At 31.7% G+C, this 22,589-nt stretch overlaps 1 protein-coding gene and 1 long non-coding RNA gene across 9 annotated transcripts; one reads left to right on the forward strand and one right to left on the reverse strand.

The window, feature by feature from the left end:
- Positions 1-50: 50 nt before the first annotated feature.
- On the reverse strand, positions 51-4,571 carry LOC8279670 (NADP-dependent alkenal double bond reductase P2). 8 transcript variants are annotated; one of them, XM_015725750.3, is made up of 5 exons: positions 3,659-4,535; positions 3,104-3,281; positions 1,992-2,158; positions 1,550-1,632; positions 51-665 (listed from the first exon to the last, which is right to left on the reverse strand). In XM_015725750.3, exons 1-5 carry the CDS (start codon positions 3,809-3,811, stop codon positions 287-289), a joined length of 960 nt encoding a protein of 319 aa, XP_015581236.2. In that variant the 5' UTR covers positions 3,812-4,535; the 3' UTR covers positions 51-286. The 8 variants fall into 8 exon arrangements, with proteins under 8 accessions (XP_015581236.2, XP_048226361.1, XP_015581238.2 ...); XM_048370404.1 differs by having other exon boundaries at positions 3,221-3,281; positions 3,659-4,533; XM_015725752.3 differs by having other exon boundaries at positions 1,992-2,080; positions 3,221-3,281; positions 3,659-4,531.
- Positions 4,572-19,131: 14,560 nt separating this feature from the next.
- LOC125369352 lies at positions 19,132-21,233 on the forward strand. The gene is made up of 2 exons (XR_007214897.1): positions 19,132-20,676; positions 20,852-21,233. It is a non-coding gene; the product is annotated as an uncharacterized LOC125369352 (long non-coding RNA).
- Positions 21,234-22,589: the final 1,356 nt, after the last annotated feature.

Consider the following 22,589-nt stretch of genomic DNA (forward strand, 5'->3'; position numbering starts at 1 on the left):
CTATTTTTGGCATGAAAATAAAAGTTACTATTTACTTATTGCTTTGCCTGTATAAAACAAAGATTAGAAATAATTATCAAGAAGCATCCAATTTACAGGCCATAAAATGATTATTTGAAAAATCACTATAATTCCTACACCCTGGAGCATTCATAATTCATAACAAGGAAAGCTAACTGAATTAGAGTTCCTGAAACCCGCGATATGCATTAACTGTGTGGACTACTGGACAGGATTATGAAAATACAAGGTTCGGAAACGGTGACAAGTTAAAAAGGCTAAATAATCACTCACGGGCAACTGCTACTACTTGTTTCCCGACATTGCGGCCACTGAAAAGGCCTACCAGAGCAGCAGGAGCACTCTCCAGGCCTTCAGCTATATCTTCCACGTAAGTTATCTTCCCTTCTCTGATTAGCGGCAAGACGAAGTCCAGGAACTTGGAATACTGGTTGAAGTAATCCGTAACAACAAATCCTTTGATAAGGACCCGCTTATAGACAATAGTCATCAAATTATGCACTCCTTCAGGCTTCTCGAGATTGTACTGAGAGATCATTCCACAAACAGCTATGCGACCGTGAATTCTCATGTTTAGAAGTACAGCATCAAGCATTTTGCCCCCAACATTCTCAAAGTAAATGTCGATGCCTTCGGGGAAATACCTGAAGATGAAGAACTATTATGTGTATCATTTAAGTAATGTTGTTGCAGCAAGGCAACGACAATTGCTAATTATGCAGAAATGTACTCATATTCTTATGCATAGAACTATCATTACAAAACTTTTATTGATGATATGTGCTGGATGCTATAGACTAAAACTAACAGTATGCAAATGCTTTACAGATCCTTACCAGAACGAAGCCCTGAAAGTGCAACATTAACTTTTCTATTCTCTCCACAGCAACATCCTAAATTCAACTACTACTAACATGTAGCGGCAGAGGATGATGTGATTGGTAATATCAAAACCAAAGTCACTGCATGTCTACATTTTGTTTTTCTTTTGATCAATATCCACTATGGTTTATAAATAAGATTGTCTTGGGAACAGAATCTACAATCAATGTCCACTATGGTTTATAAATAAGATTGTCTTGGGAACAGAATCTACAATCAGAAGAGATTGCTAACTTATAAAGTTTTAAAGAATCCTACATTGTACACAAGTAAAGCACAAAGTAAACAAAAAAAATTAGCTCGCTGGAAATGATAATTTTATTCTGGTGCATGAGAAATCATACAGGAAAGGAGCGCCCAGGGTCCTAAGAAAAGGTGAAGCTGAATGGCAATGAAATCATATTTTCAGCTTTTCATTTTGGGTATTCCTAGAGGAATGCAAACACTTAAAGCTCCCCTACAAGCTAGTTAGTGAATCTTTTTAAAACATTTGGATATTGAAAGACAAATGAAAAGCAGCACAAAGGCTCCAACATAAACATGTAAACAAAAGCAAATAAGAAAGAATTTGATCTACAATGACTTACAAAGATGCAATGCAGTTTGATATCCGTGGTTCTCTTCTCTTATATTTATACTTACTGACCTTTTCAAGGCTGCATCCCAGTCAGGCTCCTCTTTGTAGTTGAAAGCATCATCAAGACCAAACTTGTTCTTCAACAGTTCAACCTTACATGTGAGAAACCAAAATAAGAGAACTTAAGTCTATTATATTCAAAATTGATGTATCAAATCAGCACCCTCTAGGCAGGAAAAGTGAAAAGATGAGCATCTCTTTGGCAGGATACCAACTTCAAGGTTCTTGTGTCATGTCTGTGTGGTGGCCAAAATATATGGTCTATGAAATCACTTCAGAAGATGAGAGATTTACTCTAGCACATGATGATTTTGCAGATTACAATGGCATCCAAATTATGAATTTTAACAAACTGAAATTTGAGATGCCAACTTCATGATTATTTACACCCCTCTGATGAGACATGTAGCATAAATCAAAGGAACGAAGGCATGGAAGTTAAGTGGCTCACCTTCTCCTTACTTCCAGCACTTCCAACAACATAGCAACCCGACAACTTGGCAAACTGACCAACAAGCTGACCAACTGCACCTGATGCAGCTGAAATGTAGACACGATCTCCTTTGTTAGGAAAACAAACATCATAGAAACCAAAGTAAGCAGTCATGCCAGGCATACCTACAAAACAAAATGCAAATATAAAACCATAACCCGAAAAGGAGGGAGAAAAATAAGGAAAGAAATCGCTGAATTCTCTCAAAGTGATTCTGCAAGGAAAAGTGAAATAGTTGTAATGTACTCTCAAGCCTCAACAGTCAACACTCAATTTCTAGACAATTGTTACCTATTAAATTCAGAGTTTGCAATAACAAAAAGCACGGCGTTGGCTTTTTAGCACAATTGAGAGATGAGAATCAGTAAATTTGTTTGTCTAAAACTACCTAAATAGCTAAACTAAACACTCCAGAGAGAAATCCTTTGGTGCAAGGCACCAGGAAGTTAGTGCTCAAGTTGGCTTTGCCATAAAAAGTACTTGCTTCTGCCATGCTGACAGGAAAAGAAACTAACACTCGGTGGATTAGCTAAGACTTCAAATGTGCAGTAACTGAATCGAAATCAGGACCTCGTGTTGACCATGATTCCACATGCTCAAGAGTGAAATTGTGCATTGCAATAAGGTTTGTTTGTCGATAGTTCTATATATAAAAGTAACAGAAGTCTACAGTTCAATGGTTGAGGTCAATTTGCATGACAAATGAGCAACCAATATCATGGCAATTAGCAAATGCACGGTATAACATCAGATTAAAATGCAAAAAGAAAAAAAGACATGCAACATGTTTTGGCTCTCCCACTTGTAGCTTTCACTTTAGAGTGAGTGATTCTCAGACTTTAAAAATGTTTAGTTCAATCTTTTCTTTTTGACACATTTTATAAATACGTCTGAAATCCCACCCTAATCACATTGGTGCTTAGGGATATAATCTGAAAGCAATAAAGTAAACACAATCAAAAGGCCTGACTAAGAAAATGAAAGAAATTGAAATGACGAAAAGAAATTGAAATTACACCAAACCAAAATCCCAATTGATCAAACCTGAAGAAATGAAGAAATAACTTTACCAAGCAATCCAGTGTAATAGGAAAGTGGCATATCAGTATGCTCTATTTTAAAGAGGCCCTCGGTTGCTGTTATAAGAGTGTACTCTTCCCACCCGATTGATCCCCATACTAACTCACCTTCTTTAAACTCAGGATGTGCAGAATCCACCACTTTAGCTACTCCCAGTGATTTTATAGGCTTTAACAAATAGATAAACAGATAAATAAAATAATATAAGCCCCATGTAAGCAAAGATTAGAATAATGTATTTCTTCTACTCATTGATAGCAGAATCAACCCACAACCTTAAAAAATTAAATTTCCGAACACTCAGTTAAAGAAACGGAAAAAAAAACATTAAAAAACCTTTTCGTTGACAACCCATTGAGACTCTAAACAAATGAGAGGACCCAAAACATCAAAGAAGGAATTAATTTAAAAGAAAAAAGAAAAGCATAAAAAGGAAGAAAGATTACAGAGCCAGGAGAGAAAGAAGCGAAGTTAGGATCATCAGAAGGGGGAATTGTCATTCGACCGCGCATGTAGGGATCGCATGACAAGTAAAGATTTTTTACCAAAACAGCCTTGCTACATTCTTGTGGTACTTTGAGGGTAATCGAGGAAGTCGCTAAGAACATGTCTGTTTCTTTAGGAAAACCACTAACATAGTCTTTGAATATCAGTTGCTTGTTCCTCACTGACACTGCCACCTCTCCTTCACTCGCCATTTTCCTTTACCTTCTTCTGGGTATTTCTCGGTTTCTCTTTTCTTCTTCCTATTATTATTAGTTTTGGAAGTTATTAGGTAATGTAACGTTGTGTTTGGATTCCTTAATGGATTCCGTGTGTCTGGGGCTTGATGGAGGCCTGCATTGTGTGGGCGTTAGGCGTTAGTCCTTTTTATTCTTTCATTTTTATCAAGAGGAAATTGAAAAACCAGAATAAGAAAAATCAGAGTACAAAATAGAGGCCAAAGCTGAAGGGGATCAAACATCCAGGAAACGGGGAATTGCTTTTTTTTTTTTTATATATATATATATAAAAATAACAACAATATTTATATTTTTTTATTTTTTATTAAAAAATTTAAGGTATAATTTTTTTTTTACTGTATAAAAATATTAAAAATATAATTTTAATTTTTTTTCAAAAATATAATATTGGTTGCTTTTTAATTTTTTTAATTATTTTTTATTTTAAAGTATTTTTAAAATTTTCTTTTTGACAAAAACCATAATCAGGCTCTCAACTTGCAAGTTTTTTTTTTCAAATTAGGTCCCAATGTAATTAAGGCATTGTACTATTACATTATCCTCTATTTAATTCCCTAATCTTTTATTCCATAAAACATATTGTATTATGCTGAATCAAAACACATCGTTTTGTTTTGATATCAACATAAGAATACCTGATGAGAAAGTAAATTCCAAATTGAACCAAGAAAACAATGATTATTCTTGTTTCTTTTTTTTTTTAATATCTAGCCATCACAATTTCAAGCGAGTTAACTCAAGAATCTCTCTAAAGCCAACAAAATTTTCTTTTCTTTTCTCTTTCCCTAGAATCTTAAACAATCTTATAATACATTATTGTAAGAACAAGACATGGCTTGTTTTACAAGAATGCTTGCAGGCTTTGACTCTACTGGCTGACCCACCGCAAATTGTGAACATTGAGTCAGATTTAGTAGTGATATTGGCAGCTCTGTTATGTGCATTAATATGTGAAGTGGGACTCGTTTGTAGTGGTTCGATGTGCCTGGCTTCATCTAGTTATCCATCTCAGGCTGCTGCTAATAAGGGTCTAAAGAAAAAGATCCTAAAGTCTTTCCCTAAGTTTACCCATGGCTCTGCAGCTGTTGTTATAGCAGGTTCTTGTAGTTTGCGTCCACAGAGTGTGCAATCTGCTTAGGTGAGTTTGCAGAGGGGGGATGAAGTTAAGAGTCGTGCGACAGTATGGACATGGGTTCCATGTTAGCTGTAATTCTCTTATGAGGACATTGATTGAGGGATCACGATTTAAACACGAGAGGTCAAAAATTTACAAATTCAGAAGCCCAATTATGGTTTGTGCCTTTTTATGCTTGGTTTATGCAATTCCTTACTTCCTATAAATGTGAATGAAATTTCAAATGTGTTATTTTTATAATAGAAAATATTTAAAAAAATATTCAAATAGAAATATTAAAAAGATCATTTTAAGTTGGATGAATTCTTTATTTTTAAGAAAACAATAATTCAAATTTATATTTCTTTTTTTCTCTTTTAACAACTATAATAATAATGTCTTTTTTAAATTTATAAAATAACAACTTTTTAGTCCTTAAAATGTCGTTAAATTATAGATATTTTAATCATTGTACATAACATATTCTAATAAAACATTTTAATGAAATAATAAATAGCAACTTTCCATTAAATTATTCTCTAAATGAAATAATAATTCTAATTTTAAATAGTTATACTTTTAATATTCTAGTTTTTATATTCGTCTATTATATTTTATGATTCGTTAAATTAAATTTTATTGAATGCTTTTATTATTGTTTAAATTCATTCTACATACTATTATCATTATTATTATTATTATTTACTATATAAAATTATGAATTAGAATTTCATACATTAATTAGCTGGTCAGAGCTAATTTTGATATATAATATATATGTGAATTTCTTTTTTCTTATTCTAACTAAATCAGTTTTTAATGATGTGTGCTGATTTACAGAGGCAGGAGTATAGGCATGAGGAGAAAAGGCAAGATCACAAGACAAGTTTTCACTAGTAGAGTTACATCTTTTCTATTTCAATACAAGTTTTCACTTACTTTCTTTTTTCTTTTTGATTTACCAATGAAGGTAGAGGGACTCGATATGCACCTACCGCTGGGCTAAGCTTATGAATGCAAGTTTTCATTTTCTTACTATTGCCTTTAGTTGTGGCTTTTATGAGGACACTAAGTCTTTTAATTATTGGCCATTGTGTAGATGCTTTTAAGCCAGAGAGTGCATGAAATTGGTGCTGACACATGTAAAGTTTGCTGCTTCACAAGTACGGCATGCACTTGTAGGCAACCCTTTGGGTTTTCACAAGGGGTCGCCACAACAGGTTATTACATGCATGAGCATGATCATAACAATTCTTCTGGTAGCATGGGAAATGTATATGTTGCTGATTCTACTCAAGGCGAGGGAAATGGACTCTTTAGACCAGTCCGAGTACATATTAGGGGACCTATTGATGGGCTTGCGGGAATTGGACGGGAACTACATTTGTGCCAACAGCTGCATGGCCTCCAACTCGTTTTGTCTTTTCCCGTCTGCCTTTTGGTATGGGTAACAGAAATTGCCAGCAATCTATTGCTAATGAAGATTCAGAGAGTAGAACTGATCACATTGGAGACCTAACATGGAGATGGGCTGACAGCTCTGGTTGGGCTTAGCCAAGGAGGGAACAGTGCCACTAATGTTCAGGGAGAGCACAGAGAGAGGGGGTATGAGACAGAACTGCAAGGAAGATTATCTGGAATGTCCATTTCAGCACCAAGTACCAGTGGTATTGCTGTCCAGATGCTCGAGTCACCAGAACATGCCATTGGAATTGAGTGGGAGAACACAAACAGTTCCTCTATATCTTTAGATATGAAAACACCTTTGAATCATTTCCCTCCGTTTCGTTTCGGGTGAGTTATGATTTCTATTCAGGACTAAGTACTTCTATTTCTTAGCATTAGTAATTCTTTTTTGATATATGTTAGACTGGGAAGCTTCTGCTGATGGCACTATAGGTGGATGTGTTGACTCCTTGTCAATTGTCACCTACTAGACCTGGAAATATTCTGTCATTCATAAGTCTGGAGTGTTGCTTGCACAAACCCATCTGTTTCCCTCAGTATTTTTTGGCCTAATTTCTGAGAATCCCAAGCTCATTACTAAATTAATCAGTTGTATATAGTATTTAATTACTATCAACTAAATATATTATTTTTATTTATTAAAATTTTTTATCTATTTTTAAAATTTAACTAATAATACTTTACAATTATAAATTTTATCTACATAATTTTAATTTGTATAAATAATTAAAAATTATATATCAATTCATTAACAATCTAATTATAAAATAATGTATAAATAACTAAAAACTATATATCAATTCATTAACAATTTAATTTAATATAATAATATATATAGTTAATTAATTATTTAAAATAATATTAATTAATTTTTAAAAGTTTAAAAATACACTTATAATGATAGAATAATCTAATAAAACTCTATTATCAAAATTATGACGACAGTTATGAGGTAAGTAATTAATTTTAGCTAAAAAGCTAATTTACCTCTTCAATTTGGAACTAATTGGCAATTAGTTTAGATCTTAATTTCTAACTAATTTATTCAGTAACTTGATGAAAATGGTTAATTCAACCAGATCAAATAACTTACTCAATATAAAAGGCTTAGTTTGACTCTTCAACTTCACACCAAATAGTAAGTTATATAAAAAAAAATATTTTTATTGAATTAAAATAAAATTATTTAATTTTAAAATAATTTAATCATATTATTTAATAAAAAGAATTAGATAATATTTTTAATTAAGAGTAAATAATATTAAGCTATCATAATTTATAATTATTAGTTAAATATGTATTATCAAAAAAATTAAATCTCTAAACTAAAAATAGAATTGTATGGCTTATATTAAAAAAAGAAATATCGGTGACATAAAATATTTTAACAATATTACATTTATGATATGTTAATTTAATTGGTTTCAAAAAAAATGTTAGTTTTATTTTAATTAGCAGTTGAGTCTCTTGTTGAATTTAAAATATATCACAGTATTATTTTATATTTTTTATATAAATCATGAGTTTGTTTCTAACATTGAGATGAAATTTGTTTCCCAATTTGATTCAAGTATATAAACATTTATCTCTTAAATATTTGGGTTTTCTTGTATATGTTTGTTCTTTTTTCTTTTTAACTATATATTTGTCTGTTATTGTTAATAAATTTTCGTAAACTTGATATTGCTTCTGCTTTACTGTTTCAGTTTTATTGCGTATCTTTTATCAGGGTTATAATGCTTTAGTCTTCTTGCATGATAATAGCAGTAATAGCCAATCCATTGAGAGTCAGGCCAACCCCAAGATGACCTTGGAAGGCTTTAATACAACAAACATTGGCAACAAAGATCTTGAAAATGCTTGTCCAAACATTAATTTCATGTGTTGATACACTTGCACTGGCTAAAGAGAAAGAAAATATTTTATTGGTATGCTCTTCTGCTTCTTGGCTTCTTTGCATAAATGATACAATAATTATATTCCTTATATCCATTTAGTATCTCAACTCAATAATCATAAAAAAATAATATTCTAAATTATTATTAATTTATCATTCGAAAGTATTTTTAATACTTTCTGGCCATTTTGTATTAATGTGGCAATCATATTTTTTCTCTTAGCTTTCACGTCATTGGTGACATATACATAATTAATACGAAGGCCAAAATATAGAGTAATCACTATCGCACGATAATGTGCATTCCTATACAACATTGTATATAGCCGACTAACTATACGTAGTGGCGGGCGATTGTGTGCCTTGTTGTACGGTTGCTCGTCCTATCACAATGTCTTTTATTCCTCCAATACTCCAAATAACACATAAATACAAAATAAAATAAAAAATTCATTAAAACAAAATAAAATAATTTAATTTAATTTAAAAAACTGCTGCATTCCTGCCATTTTTTGTTATATCTAATGTGGCATTTACCATTTTTATAAAACTATCTCTTGGTTTTAAAGTATTTAATAGCAATTTTATAAAAATAGTAGATGCTACATCACATGGGAAAGAGGTAGGACAAAATAAGGTGAGCTATATAGCATTACTCTTAAATATAACAGAAATTTAAAAAATAAAAAAATATAATATAATAAGAAAGATCGATAAACAATATGATAATAATATCAATAAAAATATAATAAGCAAGATCGAAAACGGTAATATAAAAATTATAAAAATAAAAATAAAAATATAATGAGAGCAAGGAGTAAATGGGATCAAAAAATATGATATTGTTAAATCTTCAGGTTTTTACTTTATAGATCCACGAATATCATGCAAGGAGGTAAATCAGACATTATTTAAGTTTTCCAAAGTGTTTAGGCAGATATTAAAAAAAGTTAAAATACGTTCTTATTTTTGTTGCTTCAAATTTGTCTAGGAAGTGATAATTAAAAAAGATAATTAATGATAACTTTAAAAATTGATCATTTTAAGTTTATTATTAAAGATAAATAGCTAAAAAAACTTAGTAATTATGTTTAGTTTTCTAAAATAAATTAGTTAAAGGTTTTGAAAATCAAACTGCACAGCCATGCAGCCAAGTAACACTGTTGTGCGGTAGAATAAATCATATCTACAAGTATAATCCACGTGATGAACCTTTCGCATGAGCAGATAAATGTGCAAGTTATTCTATTATGGAAGAAAAACAATGGTCTGGAAGAACTGGCAAGGAATATGAGTGGCATACTCGTTGCTTTGGGTAGTAGGGTTGGCTGACATATGCCATTGGAGCTTTCATTTGTTGTCCTCATCCTGAAATTAGTAGGCATTAACTTTGCTGATACTGAAATGTGGCATCACTGCCTCACTAATCATAATGTTATTTTTCTCATTGAAGCCTTGGTTTAATCATCATTGTCAGTTTGTTGATAATCAAAAGTGTTGCTATAAGGTAACTTATTATGGTGGAATTAAGTAATATTCATCTTTTGTTTTTCTCTACAGTGAAGACAATACTTATCAAAAAGTATGATTTACAATTATCTATTTAACTCATTTAAATATATAAATGGCAATATGTATTTGTATATTACGGTACAAACTTAAAATATGTATAATTACATAATAATTTACATATGTTCATATCCAAACGAATGAAGGTTGGAGCTGGTAATAAGCCATATTTGTATAAGGATTCTAGCACAGAAATACAATTTGGAGAAGAACAACCAAAACGAGGAGAAATAAGAGAAGAAGCTTTACAACCCAAAAATTCTCAAATGATTCAACTAACATTCCCCTATAATTCTTGATAATTATCCTTCAAAAACCAAAATCTAACCTTAAATTATGCGATTTTATCTATTTAGAGTTTAAATCATTAGAATTTTTTAAAGAAAAAGATGAGAAAGAAGAGAAGTTTTACATAACAAAGCTGAAAATTGTGTTAATAACATCTAAGGTTAAGTTTTTATCTTTGATTTTCATTAGTTTAATATAAATATACTCTCATACATAAGTAAACTTGGGATGTATAATTTATGCTATTTTGTCTCTCTATTACTATGATAATATGAATAGAATTATAGCAATTAATTAAAGGAAGGAAAGAAAAAAAAAAAAGCAAGTTTGCAGCATAATAGATTGATTTATACCTGCCTGAAATTCTTTCTTTTGAAGGGTTAGAAACATCCTTTTGAGCTGGGTTTTGGGTTCATTTGAGGCCTTTATATTTAGTATTTTATTCTCATTTTTGGTATAAAGTTAGTTTAATATGTTGTTAAAATTATGGTAAAATTTCATACCAAACTATAATTATTTAATAGGGTAAATAAGTTAAGTTTCAGAACTACCCTAAAATTGTTATAATTTTTTGATAAGTAAATTTATTAAAAGGTATTTATATGTGCATATTTATGTGCATAACATTTATAGCATCACGATTTTTTCTTATTCTTTTAAGTTTGCTTCTTAGTTGAGAATTTAATAATGATTCAAGAGTTAATCAAAGCGAATCTCGTAAGGCTGAAGGTTTAAGCCACGGAACTTGGTTGCTGGGATTGTATAAATCTCTTTGCTTGTTTTGTTGGCTCTTCTTGCCGAGGTAAGTAGACTTATTATTAACATCTAACTTAAACAAATGTATAAATAAATCTTTGTTATAATACAAATGCTTATGAAATGCCTTGAGTAATGATTTTGAATCGGAAGAATTGAAATGTTTTAATTAGCAAAGTATGTGAGAATGTTGATCATTAACTTGCACACTCTTGTTATTGATAATTAATCAATTGATGATGATATACTGTGAAAATATGAAATATGATATTCTGTTTTTGGAACACGTCAGGATATACATGATGTTTTTAGGGCATGTATCTGGTGATTACTTTTGAGGATAAGTCTCCATGCATCTATAACATGAATTAGATGAGTTTTCGCTATGCTATGATTGGTGGATTAACTTATTAGATGGGTTAACTTCAAAATGATATGCATTGTTAATATATTAAGTATATACTTGATTTAGTTTGAATATTTTTATGGCAATGATATAATTTGAGAAATGAACTCTTGAGGTTTCTTACTTATTGTAATAATATTGAAAATATACACACACACATATATATATATATATAGCAAAAGAAAAATAAAAGATTTATTAATTTATGCTATAATTGGTCCTTCTTGTTAAATATAAGTCTACTTATTGAATATTTTCGTATTTACATTTTCAAATTTTAAACTTTCAGTTAGCAGACATAAATTCATTCCACGTGTAAAATAGGATATGACATCAAATACATAAATATTCCCTTTACTGCTATTTATCCCTTAGCTAATTACGTGAAAGAGACGTAAAAAAAACTATAATTAGTAATTGTTAGGATGTATTTTGATTTTACTTTTAATAGTTCCATATTTTAGCTTTTGTATTATACCAGTTTGTTTCATTTAGTCCCTATATATCAATTGCATCGTAAATAGTTCTTTTATTTTTATTTTTTTACCTAATTGGTCCTTAAGAAATTATTAAATGAAATGAAAACATTATTATATATTATAAAATCATGTCTATTTGCTAATTCCATGAAGCTAACTCTCAAAATATTAAAAATTAGTCTATGACTTTATTATTTGTTTTCCTTTTTAATAATTTTCTAGATAAAAAATAAATAAATAAACCATAATCAAGCATAATACAAGGTAAATTAAAAACAGTAAAACATAATTTTAAACAAAAAATAATTAAATATTTTAAATTTTCTTCAACGAATTCTCATAGACTTAAAATCAATCAAATATCAACCATACACCCATCTTATCAACCACCCATCTTAAAATCAATCAAATATCAATCAAATATTTACAAAACTTCAATAAATTCATTCAATTATAAAATAGTTAAAATAAAAATCAACAATAAAAATTAAAACAAATAAAAAAATAAACCTTAAAAAAAATATAAACTAACATAAAAGAATAATAATGGAACTATAAATATAGCATAGAAATTATAAGACTTCAAGACATAAATATATATGTTGAAATATCAAAATGATTTTCTTACATAAGTAGTTTGAAGAAGACTGAATCTTTTATAGATAGCAAAATCTGATAAATTTTAAAAAATTCATAAATAAGATTTTCTTTATAAGAGAAAAAAATTAATAAAAGAAAGAGTTGAGATTAAAAAAAAATTCAAGAAAAAGATATTAATTACAATTCTTTATAGATATAAAAATCAAATATATTCATCTTAAAATCAACCAAACATCAACCAATTTGAATTAATTCAATAAAAGTAATTATTCTTTTCTATCCTTTCTCTTTACTTTTCTTTTTCTTTTTTTTTTCTCTGAAAATCTTGTTCTCTTTAAGGATTAAATAATATTTATCCTTTGAGGTTTAATCTAATACAAGTAGGTTTTTATATTTTTAATATATAAAACCTCTTTAAGTTTTAATAAAACTAACTTCTATCTCTCTACATATTAGTTCAAGGACTAAATTGATAATTTAAATTATAATTTGATCATTAAACTTATCATCAAGTATCAAGTTAAATTCAATAACATTATTTCAAAAATAAATATTTTTAACGAGCTTAGATTTTCTTACAATTAAATTATGCTAAGAAAGATAAAAATTTAAAGCAAGTAAAAGAATATTAATTATTTTTGTTAGAAATTAAAATCAAGTTAAGTTAAAAATAATATTTTACTCTATATTGATAAAAAAAAACCATTTTAGACGAATTTAATATGTAATAATTAAGTAATATGAAAGGAGATAATAAATAATTTTATTAAAACTCAAGTGTGTTAATGTAATAAAAAGAATACATAGACTAACTTATATATTAGACTAAACCTTAAAAGTAAGCAACACTTAATTGTTTCTTTAAATACAACGTAATCTCAGCAAAATATGACGTAAGCCACTGCTATTAAAACTTTTTCAATAACAAAAATTAAATGGATAAACAATGAAGTTCATGATATGCATATATATATATATATTGGTGTGGAAATTGGAAGATTGTTCCGAGAAATTGCTTTATAGTTTCTACTGAGTCACAACTTCCAAATCTTAATTTCTTCAAAAAAAAAAAAAAAAGACCCCATTGTCTTCTCTTTAATTTCTCCATTCATAGCCAAAGAAGCCATATCGAAAAAGTAATGATGCCTTCTCCGCCTACAATTCTTTTTTTATTCACCACTGCTCAACATTTCATTGAAGCTATCTCACTTTTCTTCACTTGTTATATCCTATTATCACACAATAGAATAAGGGTGTTATGCCTTAGGAATAGTGATCTCAAATCAATTTTGCCACTTTGAATCTCTAGCCATAGAGAACGACGTACAAAGCGACACTGTTAATCTAGGTTTTAAGTTATTTAGTTGATTCTTTAATACTGCCTGACAACCCCCAATACTTACTGCTATGCCCCTTAAGAAACCAATGAAGCCTTTAATTTGGGATGAACACTGCAAAATCAAATCAAACTGGAATGTGATGGACCCACTTTCTTTTTTCTGAATCGTGATTGTACCTTTTCTTTGCCAACATATATTGACTGGCTTTATTGCCATTTCATGCCAATGAGATGGCCCCACTCCCTTTTTTGCTCAATTAGGATTTCCATTTAATTGAAACTTATAATATCCAAAGTTAAAAACTTGAAACTTTTCAGTATATTAAGCTTTCAAATAAGAACTCAACATTCAGCATAGTCAAAGCCCTTCTTATTCCACTATATTTTCAGCAACAAAAGAAACAAACACCGATTAAACAGTTATGGATTAAAAGAGTGATAATTCAAACCAAAGACTATTTCTTTTATTTAGAATCAGTAAGACCCAACTTAATAATAAGTTTATTACAAGAATTTAATGGTAAATTATTATTTTAAGATAGCATTAAGTACTTATAATCAATTAATTATGTTATTTTATTATGTCTTAATTTATGAAAATAGTGTTAGTTAACAGGTAATCAACAAATAAATTTTTTGTTAATTCGAAAATTTTTAAAATGCAACTTGGAGATAAATGGACTTGAACCGCTGGCATCCGTCATAGGGTAAACTACCGATTCTCGGGTTCCTTGACTGAATTTATTATAGAGGCCAACGATAAATAATAACTCTTCCCCGAACATAGCTTACAATTTCCATCATACTGTGCTCTCCAAGCAACTCTTCTCAAAATCTCAAAAGATGTTGAGTTGGAATTACATTCTAGCTAAGGATTCTTGTGGTTCCAGAGGATCCAGCTATAGGAAAACCAGGAATAGAGAGCCCCCCCTAATATTTTAACTTGCAACATTTGTATTATATAAATAACAATTTTACAATTCAGATTAACTTGATCAACCAGAGAAAATTGTTAAGCTCAAAGTTGAAAATCAATATATTCATAATGTTGAAGTTGAAAAGATCATCAATAAAAAAATAAGTGCTCGGTTACTCTATCGCTTGATATTCATATTGATAAAGTATATTCCTTTTGTAGTTTTATTACTAATATTTCATTTTTATAATTACGATAATATATTGATAGTTTTTCTAATTTAATATATAAAATTCACATGCAAAGCTATAATTGATAATGTAGATGTTTCTATTCGCTAGTGGTACCACTCACATTGTAAAATCAGTGTCCAAAACTACAACGATTAAGTTTCTGTAAAGCTTTGAAGGAACCACCTTTGTATTAGTATATATTTTAACTATTTTAGTATTATATTAGTTTTATATATATAAGCTAAAATGCTATTATAAAAGATAACATTTTTCATTTTTAGATAAAAAGTTTTCTAAGTAGTCGTTAATTATCGAATAGGGAATTTGTATAACTTATCATTTCTTCCCATGTTATCTAGTGTCTTCGGCTTTTTTGTGCTATTGCTCCTTTCTGTATTGGGTTCGAGGCTGAACATTTATTATAATATGGTAATTTATTAGGTGTCGGCTGTTATGTTGGCGTTTTATTGGATGGAGTTATTGAGCTTTGTGTGCAGTTATTACTGATTTCTCATTATGGCTAAGGAAACTCAGTCGGATGAGCTACTGATATAAGATATTATTCAAAAATTGAAAATCTACAGTGCTCTGAGAAGAAGCTGCCGTTAAAAGCTAATACAAATACGAGAAATTTCTACTCAAAGAAAATTTTAGTAGGTCGTCTGATGTCCTTTATGAATCTATCAGGTCAAATGGTTAAAACAAGCCTCCATCAAATTTAAAAGATAGAGGGGGACTTCCAAGTCTAGAAGCACAACTAGAATACATTTATCTTTCAGTTTGAGACGGCTAAAGATAAGCAGTGGTTGATAGTAGGTACTCCATGGTCTATCTTTAATTCTTTATTGGCACTAGTAGTTTGGCCAGTAGATACACCTATTGATAAACTTGACTTCTCGAAATGTCCTTTATGGGTGGAAGTTCATAATCTTCCTCCTGATCAAATCAATGTTTCAAATGCTCAAACGATTGGGAAGCTATTTGCAGGTTTTATCAAAATGGAACTAGTCACAACAACATTTAAGTTCATGTTTAATATGAAGATTAGAGTTCTGGTAGACCTTGAATAACCACTTCCCATGGGCTTCTGGAATAACAGGAGGAAGCTGCCTATAGGGCTTTATGAGAATGATTGGATTATATTTCAATATGAGCGACTACTATAGTTTTGTTTTCTATGTAGGAGGACTGGACATATGCTAAAGTTCTGCCTGTTTCAAGAAGAAGAATGGTATCAGAAAATTCTTGAATCAGGAAAGTTTAAGTATAGTGCGGAGCTTAGAAGTACTAATACTGTAAGTTTTGCTAAAAACCTCCCTATGAGCTCCAATCAATACAAGGTTTCACAAGATGATAACATGCATACCAACTTTGGATCACTTTCTAAACCAATAGAAGTCCAGCAGAAAGCTAAAGAAGATGACAGGTTAGCCCTTGTTGCTCACGCGACAACATATACAAGTGGTCATGATCAACCACGTGATGAACATTATGTTGGGAGTGGAAGGAAACTTGATGAGGAAGATTGGCGGTCCAACATGATCATTTCAGTGAACACCCCATATTAGAGATATGCACATACTGCATGTCCAGTCTTTATTAATGACAATGAGAGGATAAAGGTTCAGATGAGTAGACTTCTGGGAGGGGATAGGACTGACCTTGGGAGTGGACCCTCCGAGAATAAGGGCAAAGAAATTAAGGTGTCGTCCTCCTTTTCATCGAGTTTTGATAAGGAGGATTTAACCTTTAAAGTCTCGTTGGCCTAGCCCAAAAGAAATGGGTTGTGGTAGGCAATGCAAAATGCCCTAATCTGTGTTTAGGTACTCAACGAACTCCGAAGTTTAAAAGGATTAAGAGAGTCGAACCAGAGATTAAGGTTATGCTAGTGCTCTTGAATGGATTGTCAGCAAGCCACTAGAAATAGGGGAAATTGGACAAGTAACTGTTCAAAATGAGAGGAAGGAGTCGACAAGAGGGTCAACAGGTTTCTCCTCATATGGACAGGCTACTACTAATCTAGAAATTAGCACAATTGGGTTTATCAAGAAAAGGAAAATAAAACAACTAATAAGATAAAAGAAGTCTTTGAAGCTACAAGAGTTAACAGATGCACCACTTGGGAAGTCAGATGACACAATGCAGGATGGTACTCGAGAAGGGCAAGGTAGTACCTTCTTCAGCTTAGATAATGATGGCGTTGGTGGCTCGCCAAAAGCCACCAAGGAGTAATGAGTTATCTGGTTTGGAATTGTTAAGGTATGGGAACGCCACTGACAATTCGTCATCTAAGAAGTTTGATACAGACTCATCATCCCCAATTTTGTTTTCTGATGGAGGCAAAATAATCGAGAGATTTTCTTGACAAAGATAAGCTGTCAACTAGGATTCCATGGAAGTTTTTATGTGGACCCTATTGGTGCTTTAGGGGGCCTGGCCTTATGATGGAACCAAGATGTCCAAGTGCATATTTTGAACTTTTCTAATTACTTTATTCATTCCTCTTGTTGTATCTTGGGAACAAATAAACTATTGGATGCTACTTTCTTCTATGGGGATCAAAATAGGACCCTTAGGCCCCAATCTTTTGCTGAGGTAGCTTCTTTGAAACCTGTAATGGATGTTCCTTGGCTAGTGATAGGTATTTTAACGCAATTGATAGTGCTAAGGATAAGATTGATGGTAGAGAGGTCCCTCTAGCCCAGCTCAATCTGCTTAAGGATTGGATTTATGAGTGTGAGATGATTCATATTGCTTTCCATGGGCCACGGTTCACTTGGTCTAATAATCGGGCGAAGGAAGGGGGGGGGGGGGGGGGGGGGGTGTGGGGTCAGATTGTGTTATGCAGAGATTAGATAGAGCTTACGGTAATATATTTTGGCATTCTATCTTCCCTAATGCACTTGTGATTCATGAAAGTAGGGTGGGGTCTAACTATCGACCCATTTTGCTTTCTCTTTTTGGTCAAACTAGGAAGGGGAGGAAGTTGTTTAGGTTTGAGATCAAGTGGTTACAGGAAGATTATTGTGCTTGGGTGGTTTATGGGTCGTGGGTTAGTAATAGTAGAGAGTATCCTCAATTTATGTTAAAATAAAAGCTCGTATCATGTAGAAGAGCCCTCGGCAGGTGGCATGTTCAAAGAGTGGGTTATTCCAGACAAAAAATTAAATCCATCACCGAGAAACTCAATGTAGTCTCCCAAAATCCAAGGGTTATCTCTTGTGAGGAGGAATCAAACCTCATAAATCAGTTAAATTTTCTCCGGAAACAAGAGGAACAATTTTAGTTTCAAAGATCTTGAATCAACTGGTTCTAACATGGGGATAGAAACACAGCTTTCTTTCATGCCATTGCCCTACAAAGAAGGAGTATGAATAGGATCATTATGATTAAGAATAGAAGTGGAGATTGGCTAGATAGGAGGCAGGATTTGAGAAGGAAATTTGTACCTGCGTTTAGGAGGTGTTTATGGATCAAGGCACTATCAATGAGTCCAATATTATAAATTGTGTTATCCCGATGATCTCTGATGAAATGAATAGATCTTTTATGGCTGAAGTATTAGAGGAGGAAGTTCAGGTTGCAGTCTTTAGCATATACCCATACAAAGCTCTTGGCCATAAGGTTGGGGGGGGGGGGGGGGGGGGGGGGGGTAGTGAATAGGTACTTTAATAACATATTTTTACTTAAAACCTTAAACCAAACGTTTATTTCTCTCATTTCATAAACTTCAAATCATGTTTCGGTAGATCAATATCGACCAATTAACCTTTGTAATGTGGCTTACAAGATTTTCTATAAGATTATAATCAATAGATTGAAACCATATCTCCAGACATTAATAGATGATCATCAAGCGGCTTTTGTAGCAAAGACATATTCAGGATAATATTTTAATTGTGCATAAATTCCTCCATGCCATTCAAAAACCTTGCTCCAGAAAGAATGCCTATATGGCTCTGAAGCTTGACCTCACCAAAGCTTATGATAAGGTCAATTCGAACTTCCTTAAAGGGTAATGGAGAAGATGGGGTTCCATATTCTCTTTATCAACCTGATGAGTGTATCTCCACGGTGTCCTTTTCTATCCTTCTCAATGGTAGTCCCACCAAGCCATTCTATCCTTTTAGAGGTCTTAGGCAAGGAGATCCCTTGTCTTCATACCTCTTTTTGCTGGTCATAAATTCTTTCTTTGCCTTTTCAAAAGCAGCCATATCCAACCAATAGTTCTCGGGGGTTAGAATTACTCGCAGGTGCCCTGTTCTATCTCACCTGCTTTTTACAAATGATACCATCCTTTTCGTTAAGGCTGATGTCCAAGAGGTCAGGGGGTTAAGGAAACTTTGGACCATTACCAAGCTACATCAGGCCAGCTCTTTAACTTATCTAAATCAGGTGTATTTATTGGGCAATCAGTTTCTGCTCAAGCAAAGAGACAAATTCTAACTATACTGGGGGTTAAACAAATTATAAAAGGGGATAAGTATCTAGGAGCCCCTATTATTTGAGGCAAAAGCAAGAAACAAACTTTAGATTTTCTTAAGAGCAGAATTTTACAGAGAATCTAAGGTTGGAAGTAGAAAATGTTATCTTATGGAGGTAGGGAAGTTATGATTAAATCTATACTATCATCGCTTCCCTCGTTCATAATGTCTTGTTTTCTTGTTACCAGGAGTTTGTGTGAGGAGCTTAATGGTCTATTGGCTAAATTCTTGAGGAGCCAAGATATGAATAGTCATCGTGTGAGCTTTATTAGTTGGTCAAATATGTCCAAACCGAAGGAGCTAGGTGGATTCGGGTTCAGGGACCTGTTATTCTTTAATTTAGCTTTGTTGGCTAAGCAAGTCTGGAACCTTTTTAATGATCCCAATTTCATGTGGGCCAAAATTGTTAGGGCAATCTATTTTCCTCATTGTTCTTTCTGGGAGGCTAAGACTGGATATCGACCCTCACGAGTCTGGAGAAGTATGTTGACTACTAGAAATGTGCTTAAGCTAGAGGGCTTTTAGGTTGATTGGGAATGGGCAATCCACTTTCATTTAGGGTGATCTATGGTTGCCCAGCACTCTAGGGTTTAAGCTCTTCTCTATTAGAACTCAGGACTTTAATCTTCATAGGGTGAGTGATGTTATCAGAGCTAGTGAGTAGGATTGTAGGGGATTAGCTAGTTATCTCACATCCCTAGAATTAAAAGCAATTACAATGTGCTAACCAAGTGCTGCCAATGAATCTGACAGATGGGTTTGGAAATTCTCAAAAGAAGGGCTCTATTCCGTTAAATCGGGATATTATGCCTTGAAAAACCAAGTTGAATTTCAAGAAGGGTCGAGCCCTTCCTCTCCTACTCAGCCATCTCTAACTTTCTAGAAAAAAATCTGAAAGGTTAACCTAACCCCAAAGATCAAGACCTTCTTATGGCGGGCTGCTAAGCAAGTCCTTCATGTTGGTAGGGTTCTCGTCCGTAGGAAGCTTAATGTGAATAATATATGTTGCTTATGTGATCAAAATCCTGAATCAGTGAAACACCTACTGTTGTTTTGTCCCATGGTGCGACTAGTATGGTTTACTTCTTTATTGGCCTACTCTCCCACTACATTTGAAGGGATCTCCTTTGCGGAATGGTGGAAAATAATGATGAGAACCTGTAAAGGTCCTAATATGGTTGACATTCTAACTAGAATTGGTTTCATAGGCTGTATGGAGAGGGATGAATGAGCTTATATTTTCAGGAACTCCTTTTGATCCTGTTAAGATTGGTAAGATTGGTGATTTTATTGCTAACAAGTTTTTATATGTGCCCAATACAGCTGCTATTATCTAATCTGAAGCTAATTTTCATCTAAATTTAACCAACTTGCAACAATTTTCTTTCTACACTGAAGTAAAATTTAATGAGATGTCAGATTCAGCTGCTCTAGCTATCTTATGCAGGAAAGCTAATGGGTCTCTAGTGGATGGTGCTGCAGTGATGATTCCATGCTTAACTGAGGAGGCTGCAGAAGCCCAGGCGATTCTCCTTTGTCTCCAGGTTGCCCAGAATTTTGGGGTAGGATCTTTTGGCATATTTGGTGAAAACAAACTTCTTAGTAATGTTGTAAATGGCAATTCTCCTGTTCCTTGGGATACTCTTAGTACTGTTCACCAAGCAAAGGAGAGACTCCGTTATTTATTTTTTTTGTGAACTTTGGTTCTGTTTGTAAAACTAAGAATTCTATAGCCAGATGAGTGGCAGAGCGATTATCCAAGGGGAATCTCTCTTGTGCTTGGCTATTTGTTTCTCTTAGTAATGAATAAGTTATTTGACCCAAGAAAATATCCTGAGTCGTACTTTTGTCGATTTAACATTGTTATGAAAATCATTAGCGCCATATATTAAAAGATAAATGAAACAAAGTATTTCTTTTTCAAATAAAGGTGGAAGTCAACTAAGAGAAACTATAAATTTCTCTTCCGCAAGTGAAAAAGCATCCATATTTGCATCTATTGATGAGTCAGAGGTAAATCTATTTTCAGACGAATCACTTGTAAAGAAAATATGTTTTGCGTTATTGTTTATAATATAGTTAATATATTCAAATATTTAATATTGATGTTTCACTTGCTAAATATTATTTTCATATGTGCTGATCACATGGGGCAGTTTTTCATGGTCCTTCTTAAAACATATTTTTTTAGCTCAAAATGAATTTCCAATTCTCAAAAGTAACTTAAAATAATTATATAATTTCTGTTTAATTATTATGTGTGTTATAAATTATTTTGACGATGACATCTTCTATTTATTTGTACGTTTCGTTGTTTCAGTTATGTAATATGCTAGGGACAAAATAATAATCACAAACTTTTTATCTTAATACGATATATATAATCTATGTTTAAAATATTTTCATATTATTTTTTTTTCATTATATTTTAATATATTTATTTATACTAGTGTCTTAATATTAATAGATAATAACAAAATAAAAATTATCATGAATTAAACTCGCATATCTAGTATGATATGTAGAGAGATAAATTTCAAATTCATTACCAACTAAAGCCAGCTTAGACAGACTTTATATAGATTAAATTAAAAGAATTGGTCAAATTTGACAAAAAAAACACAAATATCTAATTTATTTCTTTTACTAAGAGACCTTTAATGTAATAATAAATCGTTTAGTAGACATGTTCCATCAATTTATTGATACTATTAATTGAAAAGTCATTAATCAGTTCTATCTTCTTGGACACTATAAAAATAGTTGAATATTTATAAGCCACATGAGTTAACTAATTGAAATTCTTATCAAACTCGTTGGCTATGGAAGTAGTAAATGCACATTAGTTGACTAAATGTCCAAAATACAATTATTGGACTTTATTAGAGACATATTTCATTGGTTCCATACTATTAAATTTGTAGGTTGTTTCTTTAAAAATTAATTTTAGCATCTCATATAATTATTGATGTTTCTCTTTCAAAGAAGTAGATGTCGAAATTTAAGAACACAAGTCTCAAAGAGAGAGAATGTGTGTATTAAAGAGAGAATAATAAGAAAAAAGTAAAAAGAAAAAAGATAAACCAAGAAGGTAAAACTATAAAAGAACAAAAACATAGAGATAGCTTTGAATTTTTTTTTGTCTAAAAACAGGGTATATAGTATAATTTTTCTATTATTTTAGA

Source organism: Ricinus communis, chromosome 1 (genome assembly GCF_019578655.1).
Source record: "Ricinus communis isolate WT05 ecotype wild-type chromosome 1, ASM1957865v1, whole genome shotgun sequence".
In the NCBI taxonomy this organism is placed as follows: Eukaryota; Viridiplantae; Streptophyta; class Magnoliopsida; order Malpighiales; family Euphorbiaceae; genus Ricinus; species Ricinus communis.

What these genes read in the sequence shown, in the direction of transcription:
- LOC8279670 (XM_002529766.4), bottom strand. Translation starts at nt 3,811, where the DNA reads ATGGCGAGTGAAGGAGAGGTGGCAGTGTCAGTGAGGAACAAGCAACTG. An exon ending in CTATTACACTGGATTGCTTG is followed by an intron (nt 2,159 to 3,103) that starts GTAAAGTTATTT and finishes TTTGTTTTGTAG; the next exon opens with GTATGCCTGGCATGACTGCT. An exon ending in TGGGATGCAGCCTTGAAAAG is followed by an intron (nt 666 to 1,549) that starts GTCAGTAAGTAT and finishes CTTCATCTTCAG; the next exon opens with GTATTTCCCCGAAGGCATCG.